The 26,181-nt window shown below is 68.3% G+C and overlaps 3 protein-coding genes across 4 annotated transcripts; 2 read left to right on the forward strand and 1 right to left on the reverse strand.

Moving 5' to 3' along the window:
- Window positions 1–388: 388 nt before the first annotated feature.
- On the forward strand, window positions 389–7,264 carry RTN3 (reticulon 3). The gene is made up of 7 exons (XM_021545718.3): window positions 389–562; window positions 4,909–5,119; window positions 6,049–6,187; window positions 6,273–6,342; window positions 6,469–6,515; window positions 6,631–6,689; window positions 6,780–7,264. The coding sequence occupies exons 1-7, from the start codon at window positions 436–438 to the stop codon at window positions 6,823–6,825; spliced, it is 699 nt and encodes a 232-aa protein (XP_021401393.1). The 5' UTR covers window positions 389–435; the 3' UTR covers window positions 6,826–7,264.
- A 553-nt stretch (window positions 7,265–7,817) lies between these two features.
- On the reverse strand, window positions 7,818–9,748 carry ZFTA (zinc finger translocation associated). The gene is made up of 3 exons (XM_077789627.1): window positions 9,182–9,748; window positions 8,262–8,465; window positions 7,818–7,912 (listed from the first exon to the last, which is right to left on the reverse strand). The coding sequence occupies exons 1-3, from the start codon at window positions 9,684–9,686 to the stop codon at window positions 7,818–7,820; spliced, it is 804 nt and encodes a 267-aa protein (XP_077645753.1). The 5' UTR covers window positions 9,687–9,748.
- Window positions 9,749–11,537: 1,789 nt separating this feature from the next.
- MARK2 (microtubule affinity regulating kinase 2) lies at window positions 11,538–23,841 on the forward strand. 2 transcript variants are annotated; one of them, XM_077789710.1, is made up of 18 exons: window positions 11,538–11,681; window positions 16,075–16,248; window positions 17,031–17,084; window positions 17,192–17,240; window positions 17,350–17,415; window positions 17,494–17,564; window positions 17,701–17,757; window positions 17,993–18,229; window positions 18,547–18,666; window positions 18,940–19,039; window positions 19,120–19,232; window positions 19,746–19,872; window positions 20,389–20,606; window positions 20,893–20,990; window positions 21,406–21,675; window positions 22,296–22,322; window positions 22,602–22,646; window positions 23,057–23,841. In XM_077789710.1, the coding sequence occupies exons 1-18, from the start codon at window positions 11,625–11,627 to the stop codon at window positions 23,406–23,408; spliced, it is 2,235 nt and encodes a 744-aa protein (XP_077645836.1). In that variant the 5' UTR covers window positions 11,538–11,624; the 3' UTR covers window positions 23,409–23,841. The 2 variants fall into 2 exon arrangements, with proteins under 2 accessions (XP_077645836.1, XP_077645837.1); XM_077789711.1 differs by lacking the exon at window positions 22,296–22,322 and having other exon boundaries at window positions 11,539–11,681.
- The last annotated feature ends 2,340 nt before the right edge of the window (window positions 23,842–26,181 follow it).

Here is a 26,181-nt window from a genome sequence, read left to right on the forward strand (position 1 = left end):
CGCCTTTAGGAGGACATTCCCCCCTGACACTGGAGTGCGGGGGTGCGGAGCCCCCGAAACGCTCCTCCCTCACAGGAAGTCCCCCCAAAACCCCTTACCCTTGTGCGGGGCGCTCCTGAGACTACAACTCCCGTCGTTCATCGCGCCGCTGCGCAGGCGCAGCTTCTCCCCCCAACCTCGAGCTGCTGCCATGGCAACTGCAGGAGAGCCCCTTCGTTCTGCGCATGCGCACCAGCGCCGAGCTGCGGCGGAGAGGGCGGCGCGCGGCCATTGCGAGGCGCTGATTGGTTCAAACTCGCAGGCCCCGCCCAGCTGCAGCAGGTGCGGCGCGCTGATTGGCGCGCTGGCTCTGGCCACGCCCCCGGCGGCACCGCCCCCCCCGCAGTCGGGGCGCGGCCGCCGCCCCGCACGGACGGGCTCGCTCCGCGCTCCGCCATGGCCGACTCCGCCGCGCAGTCCTCGCTCGTCTCCTCCAGCTCCTCTGCCGCCTCCCTCGCCTCCTCCTCCTCCTCCTCCACGCGGGCCGGGGGCTGCGTGGGCGGCAGCTCCATGTCGTGCGCCGGTAAGGGCCGGGCGGGGCCTGGGGGGGTGAGGCCCCGGCGGGGGCGTGAGGGGAAGGAGCCCTGGGGCGTTGGGTGTGAGGCAGGAACGGGGCGGGAGGGGCAGGACGGGGGGGAAAGGCCTCGGGGGGCGGTTACTGGGGGCAGGAGGCGTTTGGGGGGCAGGTGTGGGGGGAAAAGCCTTTGAGAGGGGGTCAGGAATGGCGGGGGGAGAAATGAGGGGGAAAAGGCCCTGGAGGAGCAGATTTTGGGGAGCAGAGACTCGCGGGGGGGTTGGGGATGGGGGCGAGGTTAGGAGGCTTGGGGGCAGAAACGGGAGGTTGAAGAAGTTTTAGGGTAAAACAGGGGAAGCGGCTTTTGGGGGAGCGCGTTTTGGGGGGAAAGATGCTTTTAGGGGGGGTTTAAGGGGGAAAGAAGTTTTTAGTGGGATTTTAGAGGACAGAGAGGCTTCGAAGTGGAGATGTGGTTGGTGGAGGAGCTTTTTAGGGGCCGGTTTTGATGGGCAGCGACACCTCCAGCCCCACATCTCTCAGGAAAATGGGGGGAAATGCCCAGGAAAAGGAACCGTGGATGTTTTTGGGGTCGTTGGGGACCTGCTGCTCCGTCCGTCCTTCCCGGGAATTTTGGGGAGGGGGAATTTCACCCCCCCCCCTCATTCCAGCGCTCATTCCAGAGCATCCTGACTCGGCAATTCCCAGGATTTCCCCCCCAAAGTTCCCACCTGGACACCCCAAAACTCCGCGGTTTCACCCCAAACCTCGCCCTGGGGGGGTTGCAGCGCCGAGAAGGGCGGGTGGGATTTTCGGGGTGACCCCCGGGACCCCCCCCTGCGCCGTTCCCCGCCCCCAAAGCCGGGAAATCGAGGTGAAACCCCCCAAAATCGGGTCCGGGCTGGAATTTTCCCGGTGGTTTTTGCGTCACCCTGAAGCTGCTCCACACCGGCCCCGCCTTCTGGGGGGGTTTGGGGGATTTTGGGGGGTCCTGAGCTCTCACCCTCTGTGTTCTCTTGCAGATCCCCCCAATTCTTCCTCTTCCTCCTCCTCTTCCTCCTCCCAGCCCGTTTCTCTCTTTGCGGCTTCACCAGGCAAGTCTCCCCCTCCCTCTTTTCTCTTTTTTTCCTGCACCCCCAGGAAGAAAAATGTCTGAGGGGGGCGGGGGGTGAAGCCCAGACCCTAAAAAATCCCCCTGGATTTTGGGGAAGGGTCCCCAGAGCCACTCTGGGGACACCCAGAGCCATTTCGGGGCTCCCCAAGGTCACTTTGGGGTCTCGGTGTCACAGCAAAGGGGGGATTTCTCCCCAAAATAACCCCTGGATTTTGGGGGGAGCACAAACACTGCTGAACCCCTCCCATAATGGCAACAAAGGGTTAAACTCCCCCAAAATAGACATTTTTCTTTTTCTCTCTTTTCCTGCTCTTTCACTCGGTTTCTTCTCCCTTTTTCGGGGTGAGCCCCCCCAGCTTTGCCCCCCACCCCCTCCTGCACCCCAAAACTGCTGCTTCCCCCCCAGCTTTGCACGGCCCCCCCCCCGCTGCTGCTGAAGGTGAAATTCGTCGTTTTTTGTGGTTTGGCCTCAAAATTCCTGCGCCCCCCACCCCCGACCCGCCTGCGCCGTGTCCCACCCGCCGCCGGGGGACTTCGTGTGCCCCCCCGGGCTGAACCTGGGGGGAGAGACCCCAAAATCCCCCCCAGATCGAGGAGGGGCTGAGCGGCACCCCCAGCCTCGCTCCAGACCCAAAACTGGGGGGTTTAACCCCAAAAATGAGAGGGTTTCGCCCAGATGGGAGGTTCTTGGTGGGGGCACCCCCAGTTTTGGCGGGTTTGGGGTGTCCTGCACCCCCACATCGTTCTGATCCCAAAGCGAGGGGTTTTAACCCCAAAATGGAATTTGGGTTTGTCCCAAAATGGGCTTTTTTAGCCCCAAACTGGGGTCTCTCCTCCCCAGATTTTGGGGTGTTTTTGGGGGGGTTGGGGGAGCCTCTGTGCCGCCGCTTCACCCCCACCTGCATGGGGGGACCCCCAAAATTCAGTGGGGGACCCCAAACCCGTCCCCACGCATGGCTGAGATTGGGGGAACCCCTGAATTTTGGGGAGGGGCTTTCCCCAGCATGGCTGGAAGGGGGGTGGGAGGGGGGAACCCCAAAATTCTGCGTGGGGACCCCAAAACCGCCCCCTCCCCCTGGCATGGCTGACCCCAAAATTTCCTGTGGGGGAGGGGACACCCAGGGCACCCCCAAAGGGGGGGAGGGGAATGTGTGGGGGACCCCCAAACCCGCCCCCCCAGCATGGCGGGGATGGGGGGGACCCCAAAACCCCCACGGGCGTGTGGGGGGCAGGAGGCCACGGGAGAGTGGGACGGAGCTGGGGGGACCCGACCCCCCTGACCGTGCCCCCCCTCCCTCAGCGGCACCGGGCGGGCGCGACCGGGGGGCGGCCCCGGGCGGGGGGATCCCCCCGAGCCCCCCGGAGTCGCCGGAGTCGCCGTTCGAGGTGGTCCCGGACCGAGCCGCCTTCGACCGCGAGTTCGGCCCCGCGCTCGGCCAGATCCCCGAGGGCCGCGTCTGCCACTTTCCGCCCAAGCCCCGCGGCGGCCCCGGTGTGCCCGGTGTGCCCGGTGTGCCCGGTGTGCCCGGCGGCGGCCCCGGGGTCCCGGGGCGCGGGCTGGCCCGGCCGCCCCCCGGCTCGGCGGCGGCGCTGGAGGAGGTGTCGCGGTGCGTGCGGGAGATGCACAGCTTCACCAGCGAGCTGCTCTCCTGGGACCTGGTGGAGCGCGGCACCGGCGACACCGGGGACGGCACCGGGGACGGCGGCACCGCGAACGGCGTTGGCAAAGGCGGCACCGGGGTCACCGGCGCTGGGAATGGCATCGCTGGCATGGGGAGTGGTGGCACCGGTGTCACCGGTATCGGGAATGGTGGCACCGGGAGCGGCGTCACCGCCGTGGGGAATGGCATCGCTGGCATTGGCAATGGCATCGGGAGCGGCCCCGGTGGCATCGGGAGCGGCCCCGGTGGCATCGGGAGCGGTGTCACCTGTACCGGGAGCGGTGTCACCGCTGTCACCGGCAGCAAGAGTGACGTCGTCACCGCCGCTGGGAACGGCCTTGCTGGCACCGGGGGTGTCCCCGGCGGTGTCCCCGGCGTAGGGGGTGGCCCCGCCGTCCCCACCGACGCCGACAGCTCCGGTGACTCTGACGACACCGTCATCGAGGAGGCGCCGGGCGAGGCCCCCGGGGCTGTCCCCGGTGTCCCCGGTGTCCCCAGGGCTGTCCCCGCCGTCCCCGGGGCTGTCCCCGCCGTCCCCAGGGATGTCCCCACCGTCCCCGGGGCCGTCCCCGGGGCTGTCCCCGTCCCCTCCCAGGACCGGAGCCTGCGGGAGCTCGGGGAGCCCCCCCGGCCCCCCCCGGCCGCGCCCCTTCCCCACCTGGCAGGTAAAGCCCCAACCGGGGGGAGGGGCTGGGAACGGGCCCGAGACGGGGAAAGGGGAGGAGGAACGGGGAGACCCCTGCCCCACGCGCTGCTGGAGGGGGGGCTCAGGAGCGCCTCGGTTTGGGGTGAAATTTGGGGATTTGGGGCCAAACCCGCTGGCACTCTGCAGGGGGGGGTTAATTAGCGCCTGTTCTAACTAGGGGGGTGTAATTAGGGGCTGTGCATAACGAAGGGGCTGTTTTAATGAGCTTTAATGAGCGAGGGTAATTAGTGGATTGGGGGGAAGAGGGAAGGTGGCATCGAGCTCAGTTTGGGCTAAATTGGGGTGGGGATGACACAGGGACCCCCGTGTCCCCTCATTGTCCTTCCTGGTGTCCCCTCACTGTCCTCGTGGGACCTGGCCTTGTCACCCCCCGTGTCCTCCTTGTTCCCCTCGGTGTCCCCTCCATCGCTCCTCACGTCCTCCTTTGTGTCCCCCTCATGTCCCCTCCTTGTCCCCCTGTATCTCCCCCTTGTCCCCCGTGTGATGTGTCCCCGTGTGACATGTCCCCGTGTGATGTGTCCCCATGTGACGCGTCCTCCCGTGTCACCGTGTCCCCCGTGTCCCCGTGTGACATGTACCTGTGTGACGGTGTCCCCCTGTGTCCTCGTGTCACCGTGTCCCCCGTGTCCCCGTGTGACGTCTCCCTGTGTGATGTGTCCCCCTGTGTCACCGTGTCCCCGTGTGATGTGTCCCCGTGTGACGTGTCCTCCCGTGTCACCGTGTCCCCCGTGTCCCTGTGTGACGGTGTCCCCGTGTGATGTGTCCCCGTGTGACGGTGTCCCCCCGTGTCAATGTGTCCCCCGTGTCCCCGTGTGACGTGTCCTCCCGTGTCACCGTGTCCCCCGTGTCCCCGTGTGACGTGTCCCCGCTGTCGCAGCGCTGCAGGAGCTGCTGTTCTGGCGGGACGTGAGGAAGAGCGCGGTGGCCTTCGGCGCCAGCCTGGTGCTGCTGCTGTCGCTGGCCACGCTCAGCGCCGTCACCGTGGTGGCCCACGTGGCGCTGGCCCTGCTCTCGGTCACCATCAGCCTCCGCGTCTACAAGGCCGTGGTGCAGGCGCTGCAGAAATCCGAGGAGGGGCACCCCTTCAAGTGAGCGCCCTGGGGACCCCCGGCGGGGTTTGGGGGCGGGGGGCTCGGGGACACGGCCAGCCCGGGCTTGGGGACACGGCCAGCCCAGGCTCGGGGACACGGCCAGCCCCGCTTGGGGACACGGCCAGCCTGGCTTGGGGACACGGCCAGCCCCGCTTGGGGACACGACCAGCCCGGGCTCGGGGACACGGCCAGCCCGGGCTCGGGGACACGGCCAGCCCCGCTTGGGGACACGGCCAGCTCGGCTTGGGGACACGGCCAGCCCGGGCTTGGGGACATGGCCAGCCCTGCTTGGGGACACGGCCAGCTCGGCTTGGGGATACGGCCAGCCCGGGCTCGGGGACACGGCCAGCCCGGGCTCGGGGACACGGCCAGCCCCGCTTGGGGACACGGCCAGCCCCGCTTGGGGACATGGCCAGCCCTGCTTGGGGACATGGCCAGCCCTGCTTGGGGACACGGCCAGCCCCGCTTGGGGACAGCGCTGTCACCCCAGGGGGACGCTTGGGCTGGCCTGGCTGCTGGGCTGCTCTGGGTGGGGACAGGGTTGGGGTGCAGGGGGGTTTGGGGTGGGGATTTTGGGGTCCTGAGGGGTGTGGGTGAGGATTTTGGGATGTGGATGAGGATTTTGGGGTGTGGATGAGGATTTTGGGGTCCAAAGGGGTGTGAAGGAGGATTTTGGGGGTGTGGATGGGGATTTTGGGGTCCATAGGGGTGTGAGGGAGGATTTTGGGGTGTGAGGAAGGATTTTGGGGTGTCCCCACTCCAATTTCTGACCCAGACCTGACCCTATGTCCTGAGACCTTCCGGGGCATGGAGGGGTGAAGATGGATTTTCATGTTTAGACACAAACTTAGGGGCGCAGACACAGATTTTGGGGTTCAGGGCGGGGATTTTGGGGCTCCCCTCACCTGTCCCCCACCCCTCCCCAGAACTTACCTGGACCTGGACGTGACCTTGTCCCCCGAGACCTTCCAGGCGCACGCGGCCGTGGTGGCCCGGCGCCTCAACCGGGGCCTGCAGCTGCTCATCCGCCTCTTCCTGGTGGAGGATCTGGTGGATTCCCTGGAGGTTCGGAGCCTTCCTCCCCCTCCTCCTCCTCCCCCACCCCAAAACCCCCCCGGGACCCCCCAAAACCTCTCCTGTGCCCCCCCAGCTCGCCCTGACCATGTGGTTGATGACCTACGTGGGAGCCGTTTTCAACGGCATCACCCTCCTCATCCTCGGTGAGACCCGCCCCTTCTCCCCCTGAAATGACCCCCAGAAGTGTGATTTTGGGGGTGGTGACCCCCAAAATTAGCGCTGAGGGGGGGGTTCCCCCCAAATAACCCCCTCCCCCTGTTTTTCCCCAGCCGACATCTTGGCCTTCACCCTCCCGCCCCTCTACGAGAAATACCAGGTGAGCCCGAACTGAGCAGACCCCCCCCCAAAATCAAGGGGGACACCCCAAAATCAAGGGGACACCCCCAGAAACGGGGGGGCACCCCTGAAAACCCCATTTCCCCCCACTCCAGGTGCAGATCAATCACTACATGGGCCTCATCCGCCAGCAGACCAAGGACCTCATGGCCAAGTAGGCGCTCAGAGGGGACCCCCAAAATCCTGGGGACCCCCCCAAATCCCTGTGACCTCCCCAAATCATCTCTCCCCCCTCTCTCTGTAGGATCCAGGCGAAGCTCCCGGGTCTGGTCAAGAAGAAGCCGGAATAAACCCCAGGGTGGGGGAGGGGAAATTTGGGGGTACCCACAGCGGTGCCCCCCCCACTCCAAGCTTGTCTTTCCCCACCCCCCCAAACTCCACCCACCCCCCCAAATTCGTTCCCTTCCCCCAGTCTCACAGTGACGTCCGTCTGTGCCCCCCCCTCTTGAAACTGGGGGGGCTGAACCCCAAAATCGCCTCCCCTGGGTTGGGTCCCCCCGGGGGGGCCCCCCAAGCTCGTTCCTGTCCCCCCGTTTTATTTTTTTAACGTTAATTGAGGTGAAATGTCTGTAACTGCTGTAAATGGGGGAGGGGGGGCTCAGCCCTCCCCACAGCCCCCCCAAACTGCGCCCCCCGAGCCCCCCCTCGCTGAGAGGGGGGTGGGAAATGGGGGAGACCCCCCCCCAAATCCACCCGCGGGGCTGCGGCTACAATAAAACACCGCCACAAGGCTGGGCCCCTCTGTGCTGGTGACACCCCCGGAATGTCCCCGGGACCCCCCAAAATGTCCCTGGGACCCCCAAAAGGTCCCTGTGATCCCACCCCCAGAATGTCCCTGGGACCCCCCCCAAAAAGGTTCCTGTTACCCCCCCAAAAACGTCCCCCCCGAGTTGTCCTCGTGTCCCCTCAGATGTCCCCCTTCTCCCACCCCAAAATGTCCCTGGGACCCCCCTGATGTCCCCATGTTCCTCTCCGATGTCCCCAAATGTCCCCATGGCCCGGGGGGGGTCTCTGGGGGGTTTATTGGGGGGTCGTGTACAAGGTGGGAGGGGTGTAAGAAAACGGGGTGGGGGGACACGCAGACATAAATAAGGGGACACCGGGGGGTGGGGGTGACACCGGGGGGTGACACCGGGGGGTGACACCGGGGGGTACAGGAGTGGCTGTGTTGTGGTGGGGGGGAACTGGGGACACTGATGGGGGGGGTCTGGTGTCCCCGCTGCCCCCCTGGGGTGTCCCCTGTTGTCCCCACCCCCTCCCAGTGTCCCCATCCCGGGGGGGCTCAGGCGGGGGGGGCTCCTGTGGCCCCCTCCCCCCCTGCGGCCTCTTCCTCCTCCTCCTCCTCCTCCTCCTCGGCAGGACCGGGGGCTGGCAGGGCTGGTGGGGACAGCGCTGTCACCTCCTGTCACCTCCCTGTCCCCCACAGTGTCCCCTGCGTCTGTCCCCACCCGCTCCCAGTGTCCCCAAAGCTTCCAGCACCCCCCCGGTGTCCCCAGTGTCCCCAGTGCCACCCACCCCAGTGTCCCCGGTGTCCCCAGTGTCCCCGGCTCCCCCCCACAGCCACCACTGTCCCCATATCCCAAACCCTCCTTGATCCCGCTCACTGGGGTTTTCCCTGGGGGTGGCACTTTGTCCCCAGTGTCCCCCTGTCCCCTCTCACCGGGGCTGTCCCCACCATGTCCCCGCTCACCAGGGCTGTCCCTGTCCCCCCCGTGTCCCCTCTCACCGTCCCCGTCCCCGCCGTGTCCCCGGTGTCCCCGCAGGCTGCCGGGGTGCGCGGCCAGCGCGTGCCGCCGGATGTCCCCGAGGTGCAGCGAGGGCAGGGCGCGGGCGCACAGGAGGCAGCGCAGCCGCAGCCCCCCGGCCTCCAGGTCCAGGCGCAGCTCGGCCCGCAGCCAGCGCCGCAGCGGGGACAGCGGGGGACGGGGCCCTGCGGCGGGGACGGGCTGTCACCCAGGGGAGACAGAGGGGACGGGGCCCTGCGGTGGGGACGGGCTGTCACCCAGGGGAGACAGAGGGGGACGGGGTCCTGCGGTGGGGACGGGCTGGGGGGATGCACTGGGGACCCTGGGGACAGGTCCAGGGCCAGTGGGGACACTTTGAGGACCTTGGGGACCACTCGGGGACAGGCCCAGGGCCATTGGTGACACCTTGGGGACACTTTGGGGACCCGGGGCTGGCACTGCGGTCATGGGAGGAGCCCCAGAGAGGGGCGGGGCTGAGGGATTGGGCGTGGTCGGGCGGGGCCTGTCTTAAAGGGACAGTGTCCCTTTAAAGGGCGTGGTTTAGCAAAGGGTGTGGTCAGATCATGGGCGTGGTGTGTAGAGGGCGGGGCTTTAACGAAAAGGGGCGTGGCTACGGTAAAAGTGGGTGTGGTCAGTGTGGATGAGGGCGTGGCCTGAAATTAAATGGGGCGTGTCCATATTTAAAGGGACAGAGCTGCTAAAGGGGCGTGGCCACATTTAAAGGGACAGAGCTGCTAAAGGGGCGTGGCCACATTTAAAGGGACAGCGCAGCTCCTAAAGGGGCGTGGCCACATTTAAAGGGACAGAGCTGCTCCTAAAGGGGCGTGGCCGCATTTAAAGCGACCCCACTCCTCTTAAAGGTGCCGCGCCCCACCTTCCCCACCCCCAGCCCGGCCCGTACCTGTCCCGTGGGCGCCGCCGGGGGGTCCCTCGGGCCGGGGGGTCCGTCCCGGGTGGGCGTCCCAGGAGCGCAGCACCAGCTGCTTCTCGCGGGGCCCCCAGGCTCCGGAGTAGGGGTGCTTCTGGCGGATGTGGCGCTTGATGGTGCTGAGCTTGAGCGTGGCCAGGGCGCTGCCGCACACCAGGCAGCGCATGCCGCGCCGCGCCGCGTTGAACTCCATCAGGTACTCGGCGCGCCAGCGCTCGTGGTAGTACCGGCGGTGGTCCCGGCCCGGCACCCGGCTCCGGCCCGGCCGTGACGCCCGCCGCTCCCGGGGCTGCTCCCGGGGCTGCTCCCGGGGCTGCTCCCAGAGCTTGTCCTGGGGTTTCTCCTGGGGCTTCTCCTGGGATTTCTCCTGGAGCTTCTGGGGCTGCTTCTGGAGTTTCTCCTGGGGTTTCTCCCGGGGTTTCTGGGGCTGCTTCTGGAGTTTCTCCTGGGGTTTCTCCCGGGATTTCTGCGGCTCCATGGTCCGGTGCAGCCCCCGCGGGGAAGGGGCTGCAGGGAAAGCCGGGGAGGGAGGTCCAGGAATCGGGGGAGGTTCAGGGGGAATTTCAGGGGGGATTTGAGGGGTCCAAGGGATGGAGGGGACACCGAGGATTAGGGGTGAGATGTGGGGCAAGGCCGGGGGGTTTTAAAGGGACAGAGCAGCAAAAAGGAGATCTTAAAAGGGGCAGGGGGTTCTTAAAGGGGCAGCGCGCTTCAAGGGGCAGGGTCCGTAAATGAGGAGGGGGCGGGGAAGGGAGGGGCGCATCCTCCAGGGACAGGGACATCCGAAATTCCTGTGGGCATCTGAAAGGGACGGGGATCCTTTAAGGGGACAGGGACACCTTAAAGGCTCAGGGACATCCCGAATTGGATGGGCACATCCTGAAGTCCTGCGGACCTTTTAAAGGGACCGGGCTAATTTAGAGGGATGGAGGCATCTTCACGGGACACCCTAAATTGAATCGGGTCATCTTAAAGGGCCAGGAACCCGTTAAAGAATCCGGGGCCTCCCAGCCCATGACAGGGAACGGCAAAGGGCTGGGGGGGGGGGTCGGGGGGCTTCTTAAAGCGCCAGCGCCGCTCCCATTGTGCGCCCCCCGCTCCCCCGCCGCCCTCTCGGTGCTCACCTGGGCCGGCCGGGGCCGGGAGCGGGCCGGGGGCGGGGTGGGGGCCCGGGGGCTCCACGGCGGGGCCCGGGGCGGCGGCGGCGGCGGGCGGGGGCCGACCGGGCTGGGGACGCCGCCGTGGGGCCCCTGGGGCTCCTTTAAGGGCTCCTGGGTAAATTTAAAGGGGCCGCACGCCTTTCCCATCCCCCCCCCCCGCCCCTCCCCGCTACGGGGGGCTACGGGGAGGGGGCGATGAGTTGCCGGCAGGTCGCAGCCCACCCCCCGCTCCAGAGGAGCCACAGCGGTGATTTTAAGGGGGGTCCCCCTGGATGCTCCCCCGCCCCCACCCCGCAGCAGCGCCCTGGGGTGCCCCGAGCGATGGGGCACCCATGGACCCCCCCACCCATCCCTGCCCCGCCCCTTTGGTCCAAAGGGGGCGTGGCGGGGTGAGGACACGCCCCCTCCCCGTGCTCCCAGTGCAGACAAGGCGCGCCTTGCCCCAAAATCTGGGCGCGTCCAGGTGTCCGGGAGAACCCCCAAAAATCGGGGAGGGTCCTGCGGTCCGGGAGAGTCCCCCAAATTCGGGGACGGTCCTGCGGCCATGAGAAGCCCCCAATTTCGGGGGGCCTCCTGCGGTCCATGAAAGTCTCCCAAACTCGGGGAGGGTCCTGCGGTCCGAGCCGCCCCCCGCCCCATCCTTGGGTCCCCATCGGGGCTGGGGAGGGGCATTCGGCTCCGCTCGGGTGTTTCCGGCACGGGCGGAAGCGCCCGAAGGCTGCCAAGAGGTGTTCGGGCATTTCCGCATCCACTCGGGAGTTTCGGTTCCACTCGGGTATTTCCGGCTCCGCTCGGAGCCGCGGCGGCGCGGGCGGCGCTCGGCCGCTCCCGCTGCGCTCGGCGGAAAGAGCCGAAGGACGCTTCGTGTAGCTCCGCGGCGGAGGCGGAAACACTCGAAGTCCGTGAGGGCCGCGCCCCGAAGCGCTCCGGGAAGAGCCGAAGCGGCGCGGGGAGGCGTGTCGGCTGTTTCCGGCGCGGCGGCGGAAATGGCCGAGGGCCGGCGGCGGCCGCCATGTTGGGAGCCGCGGGGCGCTGAGGCGGCGGCGGCGTGAGGCGGCGGCGGCGGCGGCCGGGCCGGGCCGGGCGGACCCCGCCCGCTCCCCCTGCTCCTCTGCCGGCCCCCCCAATGCCGCTGGCCTGGCCCCCCCCCGCCCCCTGAGCTCCGCCGCCTCCCCTTCCCCCTCCCCGCACGCCTCCTGCCTGCCGCGGCTTCCCCCTATCGCGATAGTCGCCGGCGGCGCGGGGGGGGGGCCGCCATGTCGAGCAGCGCTCGCAGCCCTTTGCCGACCGTCAACGAGAGGGACGCGGAGCAGGTGAGGGAGGGACGGCGGGGGTGGGGTGCGGATGGGGGGAGAGGGGCGGCCGGGGGGAAAAGGGCGTTTTGTGAGGGGAAAAGGGAGCCTGGGGGGTTTTTGTGAGGGGAAAAGGGAGACTGAGGGATTTCTGTGAGGGGAAAAGGGAGACTGAGGGATTTCTGTGAGGGGAAAAGGGAGCCTGGGGGGGGTTTGTGAGGGGAAAAGGGAGACTGAGGGATTTCTGTGAGGGGAAAAGGGAGCCGGGGGGGATTTGTGAGGGGAAAAGGGGGATCCGAGGGAGCCTGGGGGTTTTATGTGAAGGGAAAAGGAGACTGAGGGAGCCTGGGGGGTTTTTGTGAGGGGAAAACGGGGATCTGAGGAAAGAAAAAAGGGGCTTGAGGGGATGGCGAGATGGTTTGTGAGGGGAAATGGGGAGTTTAGGGTCGGTTTGTGAGGGGGAAAAGGGGATCTGAGGGGGCAAAAAGAAGAATTTGGGGGGTTCTGGTCCCGTCCGTGTGGAAAAAAAGGGGGACTGAGTGGGTCTGAGGCGTTTGTGTCCGGGAAAAGGGTCCTGGAGGGGCCTGAGTAATTCTGTGAGGTAAAAAGGTGTTTTGAGGGGGATCTGGGCTGGGTTTTGAGGGGGATCCGAGGGGAAAAGGGGGCTGAGGGTCTGGGGCTGTTTGTGAGGGAAAAGGGGGGCAGAAAGGGTCTGGGGGCTCTTTGTGAGGGGCAAGGGAGGCCTGGAAGGGGTGTGAGAAATCCTGTGGGGTAAAAAGAGCGTTTGATGGCAACCTGGGTCGGCTTTTGAGCGATAGAGAAAATAAAGAAGTCTGAGGGGGTCTGGGGGCATTTTTGGGAGTGAAAAGGGAGATCCTGGGGTATTTTATGTGGAGAAAGGAGAGGATCTGGGGGGATCTGATCTCTCTGTGAATGGAAAAGAGGGACTGAAGGGGTTTGGGATTGTTTTGTGAGGGAAGAGGGGGCTCTGAGGGGCTTCGGGCCCCTCTGTGAGGTGGAAAAGGGGGGTCTGGGTGTCCCCCAGTTCCTCTCTTGCGCCCTGTGAAGGAGCCTGGGGTCTCCCACAGCCCGGACCCTCCTGTGGGGTGGGGGGTCCTGAGCCATGTCCCCCTTCGGGCCTGGATTTGCTGTAGGGAGAGTGTTCTGGGATGAGCCCCTCCCCAGATTTTGGGGTCCCATTTCGGGGTTCCCTGCGGGGCAGCAGCGGGGGTTTGTGTGCATGACCCCCGGTTTTGGGTGAGGGGGTCACGCCTTGCACCCCAAAGGGAGAGGGGCAAGCAAAGGGGGGGTGCCAGACACCCCCACATTGACCCCCCAGGCTCTGGGATCCGCCGTGGGGGGCAAGTTTGGGGTGTCACCGTCCCCCCCCAGCCCGGTGGCTGTGCGCTCGGGGTGTGGGGGCGTCAGCCCACCCCCTCCCCACCCCCTTCCCTGCTGCAGCCCCCCGGCCGGGGGGGCTGTGGGGGCGGCGGCAGCGCTGCACGGGCTCGGCGCCCTCCCCCCGCTTTGGGGGGGCTCTGAGGGGCGAGCCCCCCCAAATCCCTCCCGTTCCGACCCCTGTGAGTGGGGACCAGCCCCCCACCCCGGGTGGGGAACGGGGGGCGCGCCCCCCTGTCTGTCTGAGGGGTGGGGAGGATTTCCTCCGGGGGCAGCTGGGACGGGGGTTCCCCGTTTTAGGGGGCGGATTTGGGGGGCTCTTGGGGTCCCTCTCTGCCCCCAGCTTTTCTGTGGCTGCTGGGAGACCCCGCTGTTGGCTCAGCCGTTTTGGGGAGCACCTGGGGGTCTCCTCAGCTCCCCCAGCTGGGTGACACCCCCGTTTTGGGCGGTGTTTTGGGGGGCTTCCCCCCTTCTGTGACCCCAAGTGCTGGGGGTGGCCCCAGCAGGGCGTGTGGGGGCACAGGTGGCCTCGTGTCGGTGTCCCCAAGCCCGAGGACAAGGCGATGCCACCTGTTCTGTGGCTGTGGCATCGGGCCCCCTCCTCGTTTTGGGTGGTTTTCCTCTTATTTATCCGCTGTTATGTAACGCCAGAGGAGAATTATTCCTGGTGGGGAAGATTTGGGGAGGGGGCGGCAGCGCCGTGTGGGGGGGGCTGTGCACCCTCCCCAGCCCCAGCAGCTGAATTTGGGGGGTCTTTCCCTGCCCCCCCAGCCCCCAATTCCTCCCTCACACAGAACCCGATCCGGTGGGGTCGGAGATAAAAAAAACCCATCAAAAATACCTAAATTTGGCTGACATTTGAGCGGCGCCGCACGAAGCAGCGCTGCCTCCCCGGCTGCCGCCGCCGCGCCGTGCCCGGGGGTCCCGGTCACACCGGGGACACCGGCACCGCTCCCGTTGCCACCGGTTTGGTGCCGCTGGCGTGGGCGGCTGCCGGCGGCATCGACGCCTCCCGGCACCGGGATCCTCACACCTGCCTGGTGACGTCACGGCGGGGCCGGTGATGTCATGGTGGGGCCGGTGACGTCACTGCGGGGCTGTGACGTCACTGCGGGGCCGGTGACGTCACTGCTGGGCTGTGACGTCACTGCGGGGCTGCTGATGTCACACCGTACCTGGTGACATCACACCGTACCCAGTGATGTCCCTGCAGCCTCAGCGCTGTCACTGCTGCCGCCATTCCGGTGCCATCCCGGTGCCTGTTCCAATGCCCATTCCAATGCCAATTCCGGTGCCATTCCCATTCCAATGGCAATTCCGGTGCCCATTCCAATGCCCATTCTGGTGCCCATTCTGGTGTCCACTCTAATGCCCATTCCAATGTCAATTCCGGTGCCATTCCCATTCCCGTGCCCATTCCGGTGCCCGTTCCACTTCCCATTCTGGTGCCCACTCCAGTGACTTTCCGGTGCCCATTCTGGCGCCCATTCTGGTGCCCATTCCAATGGCCATTCCGGTGCCCACTCTAATGCCCATTTCAATGCCAATTCCAGTGCCATTCCCATTCCTGTGCCCATTCCGGTGCCCATCCCGGTGCCCATTCCAATGCCCATCCCGGTGCCCATCCCGGTGCCCATCCCGGTGCCCATTCCCAGCCTTCTGGCTCTGCCCCCGGCCGGACAGCCCCCGCCCAGTGCCGGTTTTCCCCTTTCCTGCCCCGTTTTCCCCGCCCCGGCGCTCCAGGTGTTCCCGGGCCCCACCCCGGTCCCGCTGCGGCCTCAGCCCCGACCGGTCGAGCTGGTCCCCGCTCGCTCCCTCCCGGCGTCCCGCGGGGCTCCCGCCGCTCCCGGCGCTTCGGGGTGCCCAGGGTGAGTCCCCCTATGGCGGGCGGGCTGGGGAAACTGAGGCACGAGCGGCTCCGCGGCCTCACCGAGCGCCGCCGCCACCGGGGAACGCCGCGGCCTTCCCAGCGCCCGTGCCCGGTGCCGGTGGCGTTCCCCCGGTGTGACCGGGGCCGGGCGGCGCCTCCTTTGCCGTGCTTGCCGTGGTTTCGGCCAGGCGGGCCGCGGCGATAAGAGGCGCCGGGAGCGCCGCCACCGGACCCCGGGGGGTTCGGGGGGCTCCGGTGCCGGGGGGGGGGGCTCCGGTGTCGGTGCCGCCTCAGAGCCCGGCCGAACGCCGGCAGCGCGGCCAGATGGCTCCGCACGCTCCCGCCCCGTTGCCACGGCAGTTTTTTGGCAGAAAGTCCCGTTTTCCTTCACTTTTCCCACAGCACCGCGCTGGGCTTTGGGGGAGGGGGAAGCTCCGGTCCCCCCCGGCCCCAAAACAGCGCGTTCTCCCCCCAAATCTGGGGGTTCGCTTGCGCCATCGCCGGCGCCTCCCCCGTGGCTTCCGCCAGCGGTTTCCTTCCCACGGAGGGGGAGGGGACACCCCGAGATGCGCCCCCACGAAAATAAAACCCGGCGGGGATTTGGGGGCCCCCAAACCCCCCGGGGGATGGGGGGGCTTGGCTCGGCTTCCCCGCCCGCTCACGCGCTCCCGTTATCTCCGGTGTCACCGGAGCGCTGACAGCCCCGGGGGCCGATCGCTCCCCGTGAGGGAACACCCCGAAAGCGTCCCCGGGGCCCGGGTCACCTCCGGGGGGTGTCCGGGCGGGTTTTGGGGTGCGGGCAGAGGGGCTTTGTGCCCACGCCGTTCTGGGGGGCTGGGCCGGCAGCTCCGGCCAGGCGGTCGCGTTTGGGTCAAACCGGGCTTTTGGGCGCTGAATCCCCGGGAGAGGAGCCGGGGCGGGGCGGGGGTGGCCGTGTCCCCTCCCGGGGACGGGGTGACACGGCGCTGTCCCCTTCCCACCCTGCCGGCCCAGCCCGAAACCGCGGCGCTTGCGTCAGGTATCAGGGGCGGCTCCCGGCCGGGCCGGGCGCGGCTCCGCCGCTCCGGACTTCGCTCCCGGCTCCTCCCGGAGCCCGCCGGGATCCGCGGCCGGGCCCGGCTGAGCGTCGCCTCGCTGTCCCCGCAGCCGGGCGCCGTGGAGGGCAAGGGCGGCGGCAAGGCCAGCATGCTGCGGGGCCGCAACGCCGGCACGGCCGCCGAGGAGCAGCCCCACATCGGCAACTACCGGCTGCTCAAAACCATCGGCAAGGGCAACTTCGCCAAGGTCAAGCTGGCCCGGCACGTCCTGACCGGCAAGGAGGTGAGTGGCACCCCCCCGGCGAGGGGACGGCGCTCGGCAGGGCCTGGGTGACGCCGCGGGGACGGCGGCAGCCCGTGGGTGACACCGCGTGCTGTGGGTGTCACCGTGGTGCGGGGACAGTTCTGGCTTCTGGTGCTGCTTCTGGAAGTGCCACCGCAGTGTGGGGACAGGTCTGGGTCCTGGTCCTTGCCCTGAGAGTGCCACCACAGTGTGGGGACAGCCCTTGTAAGAGTGCCACCATGGTTTGGGGACAGCTGTGTGTCCTGGTCCTTGCTCTGGGAGTGCCACCACGGCCCAGGGATGGGTTTCCTGTCCCCAGCCACAAGTGCCACCACAGTGTGGGGACAGGTCTGGGCTCCTGGTCCAGGTCCTGTGGGTGTCCCCGCAGGGACAGACCCGTTGTCCTCATCCCATGGGTGGCACCGCGGTGTGGGGACAGCTCTGGCCTCTGGTCCCTGCCCTGGGAGTGCCACCTGGCACAGGAAGGAGTTTCCTGGTCCTCAGCTGTGATTGTCACCGTGGTGTGGGGACGGTTCTAGCTCCTGGTCCATGTCCTGTGGGTGCCACCACGGCGTGGGGACACTTCTGGGTCCTGCTCCGTGCCCTGGGAGTGCCACTGTGGCACAGGGATGGTCCCAAGCTCTCGGTCCTCATCCCATGGGCGCCACCACAGTGTGGGGACAGCCCTGGGGCTGCTCCTGTCACCTTCCCCCTCATCCCATGGGCGCCACCACGTTTGGGGACAGCCTTGGGGACCCTCTGACCCCCCTCTCCCCTCGCAGGTGGCCGTGAAAATCATTGACAAGACGCAGCTCAACTCCTCCAGCCTGCAGAAGGTGAGGGGTGTCCCTGAGGGGTGGGGGGCAGCTGATTTTGGGGTGACAAATGGGAGATCATTCCCTCTGACACCCCCCAAAATCCCCCCTCCCCCTGTGCCTCGCAGCTCTTCCGGGAAGTGCGAATAATGAAGGTTCTGAACCACCCTAACATAGGTGAGACCCCCCAAAACCCCCTCATCTGCACCCCCACCCCTCCCCGGGGGTGTCCCCCACCCTTGGGGGGGTCCCAGGGGTGTCTCCAACCCCCCTCCCCCCCTTGCAGTGAAGCTCTTTGAGGTGATCGAGACAGAGAAGACGCTTTACTTGGTGATGGAATACGCCAGCGGGGGTGAGTGGGGGTCTGGGGGGCCCCGGGGGGTTTGGGGGCCACAGGGCTGCCCCTCACCCCCCACCCTGTGCCCCCCAGGCGAGGTCTTCGATTACCTGGTGGCCCACGGGCGCATGAAGGAGAAGGAGGCTCGGGCGAAGTTCCGACAGGTCTGGGGGGGGTGGTGCTGTTGGACCCCCCCTGCAGGGGTTGGGGACCCCCCCAGCGTGCCCCCAAGGGGGCTGGGGGTGTTCCTGTGCCCCCCAGCTGGGCTGGGCCCCCCTCTGACACCCCCCTGTCCTGCAGATAGTGTCGGCCGTGCAGTACTGCCACCAGAAATTCATCGTGCACAGGGACCTGAAGGTGAGGGACCCCCACCTGGGACCCCCAGAGCGGACCCCTCACACCCTGGGACCCCCTGGCACCCCCAGAGTGGCACCCTGACACCCCTGGGATCCCCAGGACCAAACTCCCAATATCTCTGAGACCCCCAGGGAGGTGCCAGGACCCCCCAGCCCAGTCCCAGCTGCACCCCCTGCCCCCAAACCCCCCAGACCCCCTGTAACCCCCGCTGGGGCGCTCTCCCTCCCCGGGCCAGGCCGAGAACCTGCTGCTGGACGCCGACATGAACATCAAAATCGCCGATTTTGGCTTCAGCAACGAGTTCACCTTCGGGAACAAGCTGGACACGTTCTGCGGCTCGCCCCCCTACGCCGCCCCCGAGCTCTTCCAGGGCAAGAAGTACGACGGGCCCGAGGTGGACGTCTGGAGCCTGGGCGTCATCCTCTACACGCTGGTCAGCGGCTCGCTGCCCTTCGACGGGCAGAACCTCAAGGTGTGGCCGTGGTTTGGGGGTCCGGGGGGTGGTTTGGAGTCACCCTAGTGTGTTTTTGGGGTCCCCGTGGGTGGTTTGGGAGCCATCCTGGATGGTTTTGAGGTGCCCATGGGTGATTTATTGGTCCCCATGGGTGGTTAGGGGTCCCCGTGGGTGGTTTGAGGGTGCAGGGGTTGGCTTTGGAGTCATCCTGGATTGTTTTGGGGTCCCCGTGGGTGGTTTGGGGGTCCAGGGGGTGGTTTGGTATCCCCGTGGATGGTTTGAGGGTGCCCACGGGCGATTTTGGGGTGCTCACGCATGGTTTTGGGGTCCCCCAGGAGCTGCGGGAGCGGGTGCTGCGGGGGAAGTACCGCATCCCCTTCTACATGTCCACGGATTGTGAGAACCTCCTCAAGAAGTTCCTCATCCTCAACCCCACCAAGAGGGGCACACTGGAGGTGAGGGGACCCCCAAACATCATCCTGGGACCTCCCCAACATTCCTGGGACCCCCCAGCATCATCCTGGGACCCCCCAGCATGGTCTTGGGACTCTCAGGTGGTTCTGGGAACTCCTGAGACCCTCCCGAGCAGCCCCCATAGCACCCCAAGACCTCCTGGGGACCCTCCCTGTTGCCCCTGGCATCTCCCTGTGCCCCCCGGGACCCCTGGGATCCTTTCGTGTCCCCGAAGTGTCCCCAGAGGTGGCCCCTGAGCCCCTGTGTGTCCCCAGCAAATCATGAAGGACCGCTGGATGAACGTGGGCCACGAGGACGACGAGCTCAAGCCCTACATGGAGCCCGTGCCCGACTACAAGGACCCCCGCAGGACAGGTGGGACCCCAGGGCCACCCCTGGGGACACGGGTGACCCTCGGGGACACGGGGACCCCGCTGAGGGCCGTGTCCCCCCAGAGCTGATGGTGTCCATGGGCTACACGCGGGAGGAGATCCAGGAGTCGCTGGTGGGGCAGAAGTACAACGAGGTGATGGCCACCTACCTGCTGCTGGACCACAAGAGCTCCGAGGTGGGGACATGGGGACACTGGGGGGGCAGGGACACTGTGGGGACACTGTGGGGACATTGGGGACACTGCAGGGACATTGGGGGACACTGGGGTGGCAGGGGACACCAGGGGACAACGAAAACACGAGAACGAAGAGGGGACATGGGGACAAGAGGGGACACGGGGAGGGACAGGTGACAAAGTGATACCGGGAGCGTCACTGGGATGAAGAGGGGACAGGAACGGGAGGGGACACGGTGACCAGGGGAGATTGCAACGGTGCGAGGGGACGTGGGGACACGGAGGTGACACGGGGACACAGGAGCACAGAGGGAGTGAGGGGATGTGGGGACACTGAGGTGGCACGGAGGTGGCACAGGGACACCAGCCTGGCCCCACGCTGTCCTGCCCCCCGTCCCCACCGTGCCGGTGTGTCCTCCCCAGCTGTGCCGTGGTGGCACGTCCCCGTCCCTGTCCCTGCCCGGCGGGTGTCCCCCGTGTCCTGCCCTGTCCCCACGTGTCCCCTGTCCCCAGCTGGAGGAGAACCTGTCCCTGAAGCCGCGGGTGGCCCCGGAGGTGGCCAACAGCTCGGGGCCCTCCCCCGCGCACAAGGTCCAGCGCAGCGTCTCGGCCAACCCCAAACGGCGCGTCAGCGACCAGGGTGAGAGCCCGGGGGGACAGGGACCCCAAACGGGGGGACAGGGACCCCAGACGGGGGGACAGGAACCCCAAATGGGGACAGGGACCCCAAACTGGGACAGGGACCCCAGACGGGGACATGGGAGAGACCCCAGAGGGGACACGGGGGGTCAGCGACCAGGGTGAGACCCTAGAGGGGGACAGGGACCCCAAATGGGAACCCAGGGGGTCAGTGACCAGGGTGAGACCCCCAAATGTTGTGGGGCTGGGGCGGTGTGTCCCTCAGGAGTGGGGTGCTCTGGGTGCTGGGGGGTCGCGGGGACAGGATCCCATCGTGGGGGGTTGGTGGGCAGCTGGGGCCCCCTTGGGGTGCAGGAATGGGCGTGGGGGTCCCTGGGGGAGGCCCGGGTGGGTGGGATCGGGGGTGCCCAGCCCCTCGTGGGGTGCTGTGTGAGCCGGATCCCCCAGCGAGGCGGGGTGAAGGGGAAGGGAGGGGTCCCCGTGGGACCCCCACCCCTGACAGCCCCTCCCGCCCCAGCCGGGCTCTCCATCCCCACCTCGGCCTCGTACTCCAAGAAAACGCAGGCAGCCAACGCGGAGAACAAGCGAGGGGGAGCGGCAGGAGCAGGAGGAGGAGGAGGAGGAGGAGCAGGGGAGGAAGAGGTCGGGGGGCGCCGGGCCGGCAGCACGGCCAAGGTGCCCCCCAGCCCCCTGCCCGGCCTGGAGCGATCCAAGGGCACCCCCTCCCCGTCCACGGTCAGTGCAGGGTGGGGGACACCCGGGGGGGCCCTGGACTGGGGGGAATTGCGGTGCTGAGGTGGGAGGGGGGTCCCCAACACCTGGAACCCCAGATTTGGGGTCAGTATCTGCTGATTCGGGGTGGGGATGGGGGGCGGCTGTCCCTGGGTCCCCCAGGGTGTGTGGGGGTCGCTGGTGGGGCTTGGTGTCCCCTGGAGGGTCCGCACGTCCCGTGTCTGCAGTTTGGGGGTTTTGGGGCACCTGTGTGTCCCCCCCAGCCCCCCGTGTCCCTGTCCCCCCACAGAACAGCGTCCTGTCCACGGGCACCACGCGCAGCCGGAACTCGCCGCTGCTGGACCGGGCCAGCCTGGGCCAGAGCTCGCTGCAGAACGGCAAGGACAGGTGGGGACCCACGGGGGGACACCCCAGCTTCCCCTGGGGGGGCTCCCGAGGGTGCTGGGATGGAGATGGGGGTGGGCGATCCCCCCCAGCCCCCCATTCCTGCATTCACTGGGTGCTGGGGAGCGCCCCAGCTTCCCACGGGGGTCTGGGGGTGTCCCTGGGTGCTGGGGGGGCTCAGGGGGCAGCAGTGTCCCCATTCAGGGGTCTGGGGGTGTCCCCTGGGGCAGCCGTGTCCCCCCTTCAGGGCTCTGGGGGTGTCCCTGGGTGCCGGGGGGGGCTCAGGGGGCAGCAATGTCCCCATTCAGGGGTCTGGGGGTGTCCCCTGGGGCAGCCGTGTCCCCCCTTCAGGGCTCTGGGGGTGTCCCCAGGTCCCGGGGGGCTCAGGGGTGCCCCCTAACCCCGTGTCCCCCCGCAGCGGGGCTCCCCCCCGGGTGCCTGCAGCGTCCCCCTCTGCCCACAACGTGAGCCAGGGCCCGGGCGAGCGGCCGAGCTTCCCGCGGGGGGTCTCGAGCCGCAGCACCTTCCACGCCGGGCAGCTGCGCGCCCCCCGGGACCCCCGGGACCCCCTGCCCTACGCGCTGCCCCCCGGGCTGCCCCCGCCCGCCTCGCCCTCGGGCGCCAGCCAGGGCCGGCGCGGCCCCTCCGCCAGCCTCTTCAGCAAGTTCACCTCCAAGTTCGTGCGCAGGTGAGCCGCAGGGCCGGGCCTGCTGCCCCGTGCCCCTGGACGTGCCCCTGGATGTGTCCCCCTGGTGTGTTCTGGGCTCTCGCTGTCCCCTCGCTGTGCCCTTCCCTCTGTGTGTCCTGGGCTGTCCCCTCGCTGTCCCCTCGGTGTCCCCTCGGCGCTCCAGGGATTCTCTGTCCCCTGTTTGTCCCCTCTGAGGGCTCCTCGGTGTCCCCTCGGTGTCCCCCAGATCCCTGCCGTGTTTCTCTGTCCCCTCAGGGTGTCCCCTCGGTGCTCTCGAGGCTTCTCTGTTCTTCTCCTCCCTCTGTGTCCCCTCCTGTCCCTGCCACTGTCCCCTCAGGCACCCGCATGGCCCTTCCTGTCCTCCCCAGCCTCCCACTAATCCTCCTGGGGTCCCCCATGTCCCTGAATGTCCCTGCATGTCCCCTCAGGGACCCCCCTGTCCCCTCCTGTCCCTCTGTCCCCACAGAGCCGGGGCGGGGGGTGGGGGTGCTGCTTTTGCCCGGACCCCACTGACCCCAGCCCCGCTCGGGGGGGGCTGTGGGGGTCTCAGGGGAGGGGGTGGCTCTGTCCCGGCCCCCTCCCCCTCCCAACATCCCCTTCTCTTCTGTTTGTCTTTGTAGAAATCTGTCTTTCAGGTTTGCCAGAAGGTAGGGCCGCGCCGGACGCTGGGTCCCCCCGCATGGCATCCCAAAATCCCCCCAAAACACCCCAAAAATCCCCCCGACCCCCCCCCGGACCCCTCCCCAGTGCTGCACGGCCCCGCATGGCCCCCCCGGCCCCGCCCGTCCGTCTGTCCTCGTCCCCCCCCGTGTGTCTGTCTGTCCCCCACCCCCGGTGCTGTCTGTGCCCCCGGGTCCCCTCGGGGGGGGGGTGGGCTGTGCCCCCCCAGCCCCCCCGGCTGAGCTCGGCCCCTTTTGTCTCCCGAGGAACCCCCACGAGCCCGAGAGCAAGGAGCGGGTGGAGACCCTCAGGTGAGTCGGGGACACCCCGGGGACACCCTGGGGACACCCCCGGGGTCCCTGTGACACTCCTGGGGACACCCCGGGGACACCCCTGGCATCCTTGTGACACTCCTGGGGTCGTTTTGACACTCCTGGGGACACCCCCGCGGTGTCTGTGACAATCCCAGGGGTGCCCAACTCCCCTTGGTGACCCCATGGTGCTCCCCCAGATCTGCAGTGGGCCCTGAGAAGGACCCCCAGGACCCCCCAGTTCCCCCCAGACTTGCCATGGGCCCCAAGAAGGACTCCCAGCACCCCCTAACCCCCAATTTCCCACAGTGGGCCCCCTGAAGGACCCCCAGCACCCCCTAACCCCCCAATTTCCCACAGTGGGCCCCGAGCAGGACCCCCAGCACCCCCTAACCCCCGGTTCCCCCCAGACCCGCGGTGGGCCCCGAGAAGGAGCCGCGCGAGGCCGGGCGCGACGCCAAGCCGCGCTCGCTGCGCTTCACGTGGAGCATGAAGACCACGAGCTCGCTGGAGCCCGGGGAGATGCTGCGCGAGATCCGCAAGGTGCTGGACGCCAACAGCTGCCGCTGCGAGCCGCAGGAGCGCTTCGTGCTGCTCTGCGCCCACGGCGCGCCCGGCCACGACTCCTTCGTGCAGTGGGAGATGGAGGTGTGCAAGCTGCCCCGGCTCTCGCTCAACGGCGTCCGCTTCAAGCGCATCGCCGGCACCTCCATGGCCTTCAAGAACATCGCCTCCAAGGTGGCCAACGAGCTCAAGCTCTGAGCCGCGGCCCGGCACTGCGGCACGGCCGGGCAGCGCGGCTCCGGGGACACGGACACGGCTCCGGGGACACGGACACGGCCCAGGCACCGCGGCACGGCCGGGCAGCGCGGCTCCGGGGACACGGACACGGCTCCGTGGACACGGACACGGCCCAGGCACCGTGGCTCTGGGGACACGGACACGGCTCTGGGGACACGGACACGGCCCAGGCACCGCGGCACGGCCGGGCAGCGCGGCTCTGGGGACACGGACACGGCTCTGGGGACACGGACACGGCCCAGGCACCGCGGCACGGCCGGGCAGCGCGGCTCTGGGGACACGGACACGGCTCTGGGGACACGGACACGGCCCAGGCACCGTGGCTCCGGGGACACGGACATGGCTCCGTGGACACGGACACAGCCCAGGGACACGGACACGGCTCCGGGGACACGGACACAGCCCAGGGACACGGACACGGCGGCTCCGAGGTGGCCGAGGAGCCTCCGCTTTGAGCCACGGACACGGCGAGCCCGGAGCGCCTCTGAGGTGGCCCTGGAGCTCCGGCTCCGAGCCACGGCCGCGGCGGGGACGCCCACGGGGGGACACGGGAGCGCCGGGATGGACCTCGGGCACCTCGGGGGCTCCTGGATGGATCTGGGGATGGCCTGGATGGACCTCGAGGGCGCTCCGGGACTTGGTGGGCACGGCCTGGGTGCGGCCAGGAGCTCCTGGGTGGATCCGGCATGTCCTGGATGGACCTGAGATGGACCTGGCATGTTCAGGATGGACCTGAGAGCCTGGGATAGGCCTGGGATGTCCAGGAAGAACCCGGGAGCTCCTGGATGGATCTGGGAGGTCCAGGATTGGCCCGGGATGTCCAGGACGGACCCGGGATGTGCAGGAGGGACCTTCTGCAGGGTCCAGGAAGATCGTGGCTGGACCTGGGACCTCCAGAGGTCCCCTGGCTGGACCTTGTGTGGGGTCCAGGTGTCCGTGGGGACACCCTGGATGGACCCAGGGCCACCTGGATGGACGCAGGACCTCTGGAGCTCACCTGGCTGGGCCCAGGACCCCCGGGACACACCTGGGGCTGTTCTGTGGCCTCCAGGGCCCCGTGAGGATGTGGAGACATCCCGGGTGGGCCTCTGGGGACAGGGCCAGGGTGTCACGGGACCCTGGGAGCTGCTGGGGACATCCCGGTGGCCCAGGGACCCGGGGGCATCTCCTGGGACGGGGGAGCAAGGCTGGCCCGAGGACAGGGACACGGCCGGGGTGGCCCGGGGGCCTCCGGGGACGTCCCGGGTGGCTCGGGAGCAGCCGGGGGTGGCCCAGGGCCAAGTGGGGACATCCCGGGTCACCCGGGGACATCCCCGGTGAACCGGAGCCTTACCGGGGGGGGGACACGGGACAGTCCGGGGGTGGCCTTAGGGGGGGTGGGGCTGTCCCCTCCCCCCCGTGGGGATGTCCCCTGCCCCTCCCCCCCTTGGGACAGGGCTGTCCCCTCCCCCCCCACTCAGGAAGGCCCGGGGGGGGGGGGGGGGGGGGGGGAGGGACGGGGGCGCTGCTGCTGCCGGGGTGGGGGCGGGGCGGCCCCTCCCCCCTCCCCTCCCCCACTTTTGTCCTGCTGTAGCCCCGCCCCGGGGGAGGGGCCAGGCCCGGGCCACGCCCCCTCTGCGGTGGATTTTCCAGGTTCTAATTAAAAACTTTCCAGAAAGATCCGCGGGCTCCAAGTGGTGCTGGAGGGTGAGACAGGGTCCTGCTGCAGAGCCCGGTCCGGACCAGTGCTCCCAGTCTGGACTAGTGCTCCCAGTCTGGACCAGTGCTCCCAGTACGAACCAGTGCTCCCAGTCCAGACCTGTGCTCCCAGTCTGGACCAGTGCTCCCAGTCCAGACCAGTGCTCCCAGTATGAACCAGTGCTCCCAGTCCAGGCCAGTGCTCCCAGTCTGGACCAGTGCTCCCAGTATGAACCAGTGCTCCCAGTCCAGACCGGGACCGGTCCCAGTCCAGCCCAGTGCTCCCAGTGCCCCAGCACTCGCAGCCGCTGTAGTAAAATACTTTTATTGCAGACGGGACCCCCGGGCCCCCCGGTCCTCCGGCCCGGCAGGGGGCGCTCAGCGGGGCGGGGCGTGGCCCGCGGCGGGGGGGCGGGGCCGGGGGGCGGGGCCGGGGCGGAGCAGCGGGGGCGGGGCCCGGCCGGGCTGCAGGGGGGGGGGCGGCCGCGGGAGCGCGGGGGGCGGGGCCGGGGGCGGGGCCGGGCGCAGCAGAGGGGGCGGGGCCGGGGGGCGTGAGGGGGGCGGGGCCAGGTGGGACACGGCCGTGATCTGCACCTGCGGAGAGAGGCGGGGCTGTGATTGGGCGGGGCTGGAGTGGGCGGGGCTGTGATTGGGCGGGGCTGGAGTGGGCGGGGCCGGGATTGGGCGGGGCTGGGATTGGGTGGGGTTGGAGTGGGCGGGGCTGGGATTGGGCGGGGCTGGAGTGGGCGGGGCCGGGATTGGGCGGGGCTGGAGTGGGCGGGGCCGGGATTGGGCGGGGCTGGAGTGGGCGGGGCCGGGATTGGGCGGGGCTGGGATTGGGTGGGGTTGGAGTGGGCGGGGCTGGGATTGGGCGGGGCCGGGATTGGGTGGGGCTGGGATTGGGCGGGGCCGGGATTGGGCGAGGCCAGGATTGGGTGGGGCGTGGCCATTGGTTGATTGGGGTGTGATTGATTGATTGATTGGGGTGGGGTCATTGATTGATTGGGATGTGATTGGTTGATTGGGGTGGGGTCATTGATTGGGATGTGATGGATCA

Source organism: Lonchura striata, chromosome 36 (assembly GCF_046129695.1).
Source record: "Lonchura striata isolate bLonStr1 chromosome 36, bLonStr1.mat, whole genome shotgun sequence".
NCBI lineage: Eukaryota > Metazoa > Chordata > Aves > Passeriformes > Estrildidae > Lonchura > Lonchura striata.